General features: G+C 41.9%; 1 protein-coding gene across 15 annotated transcripts in view; it reads left to right on the top strand.

The window, feature by feature from the left end:
• The window catches only part of LOC100704785 (protocadherin alpha-C2), a 92,271-nt gene that overhangs the window by 48,300 nt on the left and 34,372 nt on the right, over positions 1–9,599 (top strand). Inside the window, exon 1 of one of the 15 annotated variants that reach the window (XM_025898817.1) lies at positions 998–3,516. The exons of 10 other annotated variants lie outside the window; for them this stretch is intronic. In XM_025898817.1, the coding sequence (XP_025754602.1) occupies positions 1,138–3,516 (2,379 nt within the window). In that variant the 5' untranslated portion in view covers positions 998–1,137. 4 more of the 15 variants (XM_019366182.2, XM_025898802.1, XM_025898806.1 and 1 more) reach the window with 4 other exon arrangements.

The following is a 9,599-nucleotide window of genomic DNA, read 5'->3' as shown; positions in this document are numbered from 1 at the left end:
TTCCCCCATAAAGTTGCTAAAGGAGATTTAATAAAATCCCAACGACCCGCCTTATGTAATTTACACCACAATATCTTCGCATTTGCAATTATAGGATGGGTGAGTTTGTGGCTGGTGTCAAACAGCTCCTTTCAAGGAGAAATACCGCCATTAACTTCCGTCTCTATTTGGGACCAAATGGGTTTGACTGCTGCAGTAGGTAACCCAGCTCTAAGTTGTTTCACATTCATCACCCAATAATACCATTTGAAGGTAGGCAGTAAAAATCATCCGCTCTTTGCACAGGCTTGAAGTTTTTTAATTCTTTTGTTCTTTTTTTAACGTGACATGGTGCGTGTAAATTTACCAGGCTTTAAATGCCTATATGTTTTCTGTCACTTCTGTATTTACATAAACGGTTCATTTATTACTGAGTGATAGAGGTTCGTGGCACTATGCTAATATGCTACTTTTGACTGCTGAACAACGTTTCAGTGACATTTTATAGTCTACGCTGATTACCATGGTGGCTGAGCCTTAAACGTTGACTTTTTGTAGCAGTTGTCAGTTTGTTGTAATGTTCAGTGACTGTGCTTGAATGTGGTGAAAACTCGCTGTCCGTGATGTTAGACGGTACGTTCCCCTGTTTAGGACGTATGGATGTTGTGTTTTCATACACTAAAAATCAAAACATTTTCCTTTCATGGTTTAAAAAATTCATATTAAAACAGAATAACAATTTCTGGAATTTGAATCACAGTAATCATTTAGTTGAATTTTCATAATGTTACAGATGTTCCTTTAGTCACGAAACTAGCGACCTTTTTATCAACCAGATTTCTCGCTTACAATAGCAATAATATATGTTTTTATTTCAATATTCACAATTTTTAAGAGGTATTTAGTACTCTTTATTGTCTTTTGTTATCAGTCTATCACCACATGATGTCGCAGGAGACCATAGACCTAAATGTATTTGTGTAGTTAAAACTCCTCCCTGCACGGGAAAAAATGAAATCCTCATCGGCCGCTGCACACCCGCAGAAGGTGCTGTGACGATGAGAGCAGGAGCTCCTTATATCATTTATGGCTTCGGGTGTACATATCTCGAATGAGGATTAATGTTCACTTGTGTTCACTTCTTTTTTTGGCTCAACAATGTATATTCGACCAAAGGAGGAACACGTCTGGATTCGCATTGTTGTGTTTCTTTGTCTTTGGCACTGGGCTGCTTCGCAGTTAGCCTACTCGATTTCCGAGGAATTGAACAAAGGCACAGTGGTGGGGAATCTCGCAAAGGATTTAAACATCAATGTACAGGAACTAGAAAACAGGGATCTACGTGTGGTTTCCAGTTACAGTAAGACATATCTTAACGTTAACTTACGGAGTGGGAATCTCTTAGTTGAGGAACGGATAGACCGAGAGGAGCTTTGTCCACAGACTATAAAATGCTCCTTAAAACTACAAGCTGTTCTAAGCAATCCAATGACTGCACATCGCATAGAGGTTAATATATTAGATATAAACGACAATTCGCCTGCATTTCTTGAAAGCAGGTATTATTTAAATATTTCTGAATCATCGTTAACGGGAGAGCGATATTTTCTCCCAGTGGCCGTGGACGGAGACATAGGAAGCAACTCAGTGAAGACCTACAAGCTCAGTCAAAATGAGCATTTCTCACTTGATATGCAGAGCGGCGGAGAGCACGGTGTGTCTGCTGAGCTGGTGCTGCAAAAAGCTTTGGACCGAGAAAAACAGTCAGTAATCAATCTAATACTGACCGCTGTAGATGGAGGAAAACCTCCAAGAACGGGATCATTACAAATACATGTGAATGTAATCGATGTAAATGATAATATTCCCGCTTTTAGCAAGCTTCTTTATAAAGTGCGTGTCAAAGAAAATGCCACTCCCGGAACACTTGTTATCAAGTTAAATGCCACAGATTTAGATGAAGGCATGAACAGTAAAATCTTATATTCCTTCATCAAACGAGGGAATATTGATCCATCAAATATTTTTGATCTCAATTCAGAAACAGGAGAAATCACAGTGAAGGGTGGATTGGATTATGAGGAGACGCCTGCTTATGAAGTCAGAGTACAAGCAACAGACCGGGGTACCGTTCCTCGTAGTGCACAAGCTAAATTACTGATTGAGATAATTGATGCGAATGACAATGCCCCACAAATATCAGTGACGTCACTAATGACACCTGTAAAAGAAGACGCAGAGCTGGGGACTATCGTTGCTTTGATTACAGTAAGTGATAAAGATGGAGGGAAGAATGGTGTAACTAGCTGTAAGGTAGTTGGATCTGCTCCGTTTAATCTCAAGTCCAACTACAAAAGTGATTATTCTTTAGTTGTAGATGGACTGCTGGACAGAGAAAGCACTTCTGTTTATAATGTCACCATTACAGCCACAGATGAAGGAGCTCCACCTCTCTCCAGTAACAAAGTCATTACTGTTCATGTTTCTGATGTTAATGATAACGCACCCAAATTTATGGAGCCTGTTATTAATGTGTATGTCAAAGAAAACAGTCCAACAGGCTCAGTAATTTATACAGTAAATGCCTTCGATGATGATCTAGATGTTAATGCAAAGGTGATTTACACACTGTTAGATAGTTCTCTTAAAAGCATTCCAGTTTCATCTGTTGTAAATATAAACTCCGAGACAGGAGATATAGTCAGCCTGCAGTCTTTTAACTACGAGGAGTTAAAAACTTTCCAGTTTAAAGTTCAAGCCACAGACTCTGGTGTTCCTCCACTCAGCAGCAACGTCACTGTCAACGTTTTAATCCTGGATGAAAATGACAACACTCCCACGATTCTCGCGCCATATTCTGAGCACGCCTCCGTTAACAGTGAGAACATCCCCTATTCTGCTGAAGCGGGATACTTTGTGGCAAAGATCAGGGCTGTAGACGCAGACTCTGGATACAATGCGCTGCTTTCTTATCACCTGTCTGAGCCCAAAGGAAACAACCTGTTCAGGATCGGAACCAGCACCGGGGAGATCAGGACTAAGAGGAGAATGAGTGACAATGACCTCAAAACTCACCCACTGGTGGTCTTGGTTTCTGATAACGGAGAACCCTCCCTGTCAGCTACTGTGTCGATTGATGTGGTGGTGGTTGAAAGCACAGCTGAAATCCAGACTCAGTTCAGACATGTGCCTGTAAAGGAGGACAGCTTCTCGGATTTGAACCTGTATCTGCTGATCGCCATTGTGTCGGTGTCCGTCATCTTTCTGCTCAGCCTCATCATTTTAATAGCAGTCAGATGCCACAAGACAGACGGCACTTTCAGCAGGTACAGCGCCCCCATGATCACCACCCACCCTGACGGGAGCTGGTCTTACTCTAAAGCTACTCAGCAGTATGATGTGTGTTTCAGCTCAGACACACTCAAGAGTGACGTAGTAGTTTTCCCCGCACCGTTTCCACCTGTAGATGGAGAACTGATCAGTATTAATGGAGGAGACACTTTTACAAGAACTCAGACATTACCCAACAAAGAGAAGGTGAGTTGGTTTTAGTCTTTTAGTCCATACTACAGATTTGTACACAAACAAATGGACACATTCCTTGTCTAATTTCCTTTTAAAAAGTCCTATCTGTAGTATGTGTAAAATTAGTCTCTATTCTTGCTTTTGCAAAAATGAACTGGCAGAAATCACAATGGTAACTAAAGATTGCTAATTAAAATACTAAACTAAAAAAGTTTCCTGGATGACAATAGCCTAGTTTCTTTGTTTTTGTTAAGGAACACTGACATAAATCAACCAGTGCTCTGTCTTGGGTTTTTAAGTAGTATAACAGTTAAACTTGCTTGATGTTAAGATTTTTCTTTTGTTTTATTTTATCCATGTACAATAATCTCGCCCTGTTTTATTCAGTGAAATTGGAGGAATTAATGGTAATTCTTCACACTTCTTCTATATCTTAACAGAGTTATTTATTCTGTGTTGTTAGCCCGTTTAAAGGGTGTTTTTGGTCAGTAAAACTGCATCTGAGAATAAACTATACTGATTGTGCTCCTCTATTTTTAAACCATAGTCATATCTAATTTTTAACGCATGGGGTCGGTATTGACCACATGTTTTAGAAAGCTGCGATTTTTTCAGTCTCCTCCTTTACGTATGAAGCGTCAGCTGGGTGGCAGTGCTTTGTGGGAAGGACAGGAATGGCGATAAAAAGCAGAAAACCAGAGAGGATAAAATTTTACACGTCGGCTGGTTCTTTGGTGTTTTGTAGATGAAAATACTTTGAATCGCGTCTCCGTCTTTAAAAGCAGCGATGGGAAGTGGAAGGAATAATGAAATTCTGTGTTTGCCGATCGTCCTGCTTTTATCCGGCTGGTCTGCGGCTCAGATATCGTACTCTATTTCTGAAGAGGTGGACAAAGGGACTGTGATTGGAAACCTCGCAAAGGATTTAAACGTCAATGTTCGAGATCTGCAAACGAGGAATCTAAATGTTGTGTCTGGATACAGTAAGAGATATTTCGAAGCTAATTTTAAAACAGGGGATCTTTATGTTAATGAGAGAATAGACCGCGAGGAGCTCTGCCCAAACGTGATAAAATGCACACTAAACTTGGAGGTTATACTGAGCAATCCTATGGTACTCCGACGCATCGAAGTCACGATTGCTGATTTAAATGACAACGCGCCGACCTTCGTAGAGAAATCGTTTTCACTGAACATTTCTGAATCTTCACCCGCGGGCGAGCATTTCTTGCTTCCGCTGGCTCTTGATGCAGACACAGGCAGTAATTCGGTAAAGACTTACAGGCTGAGTGCAAATGAATACTTCTCTCTAGATATACAAGGAGGCGGAGAACACACTGCATCCGCTGAATTGGTGCTGCAGAAGGCTTTGGATCGAGAGAAACAAGCCGTCGTTAAACTAACACTGACCGCTGTAGATGGAGGCAAACCTCCTAACACCGGAAGCATACAAATTATAGTCCATGTTCTGGATGTAAACGACAACACACCAATGTTTAGCAAAACACTTTATAAAGCACGTGTAAATGAAAATGCTCCAGCCGGATCATTAGTAATTCATCTCAATGCCACAGACTTAGACGAAGGGGACAACGGGAGAGTAATTTACACTTTTGTCAAACGTGCAAACTTCGATCCAGCTGATTTGTTTTTTATAAATGCCGAAACTGGTGAAATCACTGTTAAGGGTCATTTGGATTATGAAGCACAGTCAGCATATGAAATTCATGTGCAAGCAACAGACAGAGGTCCGTCACCTCGAAGAGCAAATGGGAAGCTATTGGTTGAGATAGTTGATGTAAATGACAATGCCCCAGAAATTGTGGTGACTTCACTCATGAACCCTGTCAGAGAAGATACTGCAATAGGAAGCGTTGTCGCTTTGGTGACAGTGACTGATAAAGATGGAGGGGAAAACGGTCAGACTCGCGGTAAACTTGCTGGTTCCACTCCTTTTAAGTTGATTTCAAATTACAAAAACTATTACTCTTTAGTTGTAGACGGACCTCTTGATAGAGAGGAGCGGTCTGTTTACAACGTCACAATTATAGCTAACGATGAAGGTATCCCGTCTTTATCCGCTTCCAGTGTTGTTAATGTTGAAATTTCTGATGTCAATGATAACGCGCCTCGTTTCGCTGAACCTGCAATTAATATTTATGTAAAAGAAAATAGACCAGTTGGTGCTCGTCTCTATACTATCAATGCAGTCGATCCCGACATAAATGAAAACGCTAAAGTAACGTATTCGTTGGAAGGCGATTCAAACAGTATCCCAGTAAATTCATTTGTAAGCATCAATTCAGAAACAGGAAATATAATCAGCCTGCAGTCTTTTAACTATGAGGAGTTAAAAACTTTCCAGTTTAAAGTTCAGGCCACAGACTCTGGTGTTCCTCCGCTCAGCAGCAACGTGACAGTCAACGTTTTTATCCTGGATGAAAATGACAACACTCCCACGATTCTCGCGCCATATTCTGAGCACGGCTCCGTTAACAGTGAGAACATCCCCTATTCTGCTGAAGCAGGATACTTTGTGGCAAAGATCAGGGCTGTAGACGCAGACTCTGGATACAATGCGCTGCTTTCTTATCACCTGTCTGAGCCCAAAGGAAACAACCTGTTCAGGATCGGAACCAGCACCGGGGAGATCAGGACTAAGAGGAGAATGAGTGACAATGACCTCAAAACTCACCCCTTGGTGGTCTTGGTCTCTGATAATGGAGAACCCTCCCTGTCAGCTACTGTGTCTATTGATGTGGTGGTGGTTGAAAGTACGGCTGAAATCCAGACTCAGCTCAGACATGTGCCTGTAAAGGAGGACAGCTTCTCGGATTTGAACCTGTATCTGCTGATCGCCACTGTGTCGGTGTCCGTCATCTTTCTGCTCAGCTTTATCAGTTTAATAGTAGTCAGATGCCATAGGACAGACGGCACTTTGGGCAGGTACAGCGGCCCCATGATCACCACCCACCCTGACGGGAGCTGGTCTTACTCTAAAGCTACTCAGCAGTATGACGTGTGTTTCAGCTCAGACACACTAAAGAGTGACGTAGTGGTTTTCCCAGCTCCATTTCCACCTGTTGATGGAGAACTGATCAGTATTAACGGAGTAGACACTTTTACCAGAACTCAGACTTTACCTCACAAAGAGAAGGTGAGTTCACCAAAACCTTGGGTTTGGTGTTTGATTTAATCGTAATATTTATTTGTATAGCACTTTTTAGCACACAGCTTATGAAACGGTTACTGAATGGTACTGCAAGCCAGGATTCAGTCGAGCTCCTAAATGACTTTGTACTGAGTACGCTGTCTATGGTGCTGAACTGACCATCGACCATCATTTATTTGCCAACGTTTGTATTATAAAAAGTTGAACAATATGTTGTGAATTTTACACTGAAATTTTCTACAGCTTTGCCTACTTTTACAAATAATAACCGTTTCAAAGATCCAATTACGACACATGTACTAATATTTCTTATGCTTGGTAAATATCATACGTATTTGGACCAAACAAACAGTTGGTGTCGCTCGAGGCCATAAATGTATTTATGGGTCAGGGTTTGTTTTTTTTTGGGGGGGGGGGTGTTCCCAGACTCCTCCTCTCCCTGCGAACAGAAAAGTAGCCACAAGACGGAAACGGCTTTCTCTGTTGGTCACCTCTAGAGTGGATATGTTCCGAAATTATTATTTCGTTCATTGTGTGACAGCGACGAGGCATGGAGGACAAAGACTCAAAATGTGGATAAAAATCATAGCTTTGCTCTGTTTGTGTGACGCGTCTGCAGCACAGCTCTCGTTCTCCGTTGCCGAGGAGGTTGACAAAGGAACGGTGGTTGGAAATATCGCAAAGGATTTACACATTAACGTTAACGAGCTGGAAAAACGGGACTTACGAATTGTCTCCGGGAACTCAAATAAGTATTTTGACGTCGATTTAAAAACTGGTGCTCTGTATGTTTGCGATAGGATTGATCGTGAAGAGCTCTGTCCAAATACGGCGAAATGTTCCCTGAGCGTAGAAGCCATTCTGAGCAACCCGATGCATCTGCATCGCATAGAGGTGCAGGTTACTGATATTAACGATAATGCTCCATCCTTCATTGAAAATGAGAAAATTTTAAATATTTCAGAGTCTTCTTCCACTGGGGAGCGATATCTGCTCCCAGTGGCAAACGATGCAGACACGGGCAGCAACTCGGTAAAAAGCTACAAGCTCGGTCCAAATGAATATTTCTCATTGGACGTGCAGAGCGGCGGACAGCACAGTGAGTCTGCTGAATTAGTGCTGCAAAAATCTTTAGACAGAGAGAAAAAATCTGTTATTCACCTTGTTTTAACAGCTCTGGACGGAGGAAAACCTCCCCGATCTGGAACATTAAAGATAATTGTGCATGTTATGGATATAAATGATAATTCTCCAGTATTTAGTCAGACTCTGTATAAGGCCCAGGTAAGTGAAAATGCCCAGTTTCAGACCTCTATAGTTACTGTAAGTGCCACAGATTTAGATGAGGGAATAAACAGTGAAATAGTGTATTCGTTTATTAAAAGGGGAAATTTCAAGCCAGAAGCTTTATTCTCAATAAACCCAGGCACGGGGGAAATAACTGTAGTAGGAGAAGTAGACTATGAAGAGAATACAGCATATGATATTCGTATACAGGCAAGAGATAAAGGTGCACCATCACAAAGTACGCATGGTAAATTGTTAGTGGAAGTAATTGATGTGAATGACAATGCGCCTGAAATCACTGTAACTTCTCTTATGAGCCCAGTTAAAGAAGATGCAGAGATAGGTACAGTTGTGGCTTTGGTGACTGTAACAGACAAAGATGGGGGCAGTAATGGACTCACCAGTGCTAAACTTCTTGGGGTGGTGCCTTTTAAACTCAATGTAAATTACAAAAATTATTATTCATTAACAGTTGATGGGCCTCTTGACAGAGAGAGTATTTCTCAATATAACGTAACCATGATAGCCACTGATGAAGGCACTCCACCTCTTTCTATTAGTAGTGTTATTCCTGTTCACATTTCTGATGTGAATGACAATGCCCCTTTATTCTCAAAACCTGTTGTTAATGTATATGTAAAAGAGAATAGTGCAGTGGGAGCTATTATATCAACAATTACTGCCGTCGACCCTGATATAGTGGAAAATGCCAAAGTGACATATTGCCTACTCAGTGACTTTTCAATAAGTATTACAATAACCTCTGTTGTAAATATAAACTCAGAGACTGGAGATATAATCAGCCTGCAGACTTTTAATTATGAGGAGTTAAAAACTTTCCAGTTTAAAGTTCAAGCCACAGACTCTGGTGTTCCTCCACTCAGCAGCAACGTCACTGTCAACGTTTTTATCCTGGATGAAAATGACAACAGTCCCACGATTCTCGCGCCATATTCTGAGCATGGCTCCGTTAACAGTGAGAACATCCCCTATTCTGCTGAAGCGGGATACTTTGTGGCAAAGATCAGGGCTGTAGACGCAGACTCTGGATACAATGCGCTGCTTTCTTATCACCTGTCTGAGCCCAAAGGAAACAACCTGTTCAGGATCGGAACCAGCACCGGGGAGATCAGGACTAGGAGGAGAATGAGTGACAATGACCTCAAAACTCACCCCTTGGTGGTCTTGGTCTCTGATAACGGAGAACCCTCCCTGTCAGCTACTGTGTCTATTGATGTGGTGGTGGTTGAAAGCACGGCTGAAATCCAGACTCAGTTCAGACACGTGCCTGTAAAGGAGGACAGCTTCTCGGATTTGAACCTGTATCTGCTGATCGCCATTGTGTCAGTGTCCGTCATCTTTCTGCTCAGCTTCATCAGTTTAATAGCAGTCAGATGCCATAGGACAGACGGCACTTTCAGCAGGTACAGCGCCCCCATGATCACCACCCACCCTGACGGGAGCTGGTCTTACTCTAAAGCTACTCAACAGTATGACGTGTGTTTCAGCTCAGACACACTCAAGAGTGACGTAGTGGTTTTCCCCGCCCCGTTTCCACCTGTAGATGCAGAACTGATCAGTATTAATGGAGGAGACACTTTTACAAGAACTCAAACTTTACCTAACAAAGAGAAGG

The sequence above is a fragment of the Oreochromis niloticus genome, linkage group LG2, assembly GCF_001858045.2.
Source record: "Oreochromis niloticus isolate F11D_XX linkage group LG2, O_niloticus_UMD_NMBU, whole genome shotgun sequence".
Taxonomy (NCBI): domain Eukaryota; kingdom Metazoa; phylum Chordata; class Actinopteri; order Cichliformes; family Cichlidae; genus Oreochromis; species Oreochromis niloticus.
Note: the sequence above shows the minus strand (reverse complement) of the source record. Positions and strands in the feature narration are given on the sequence as shown.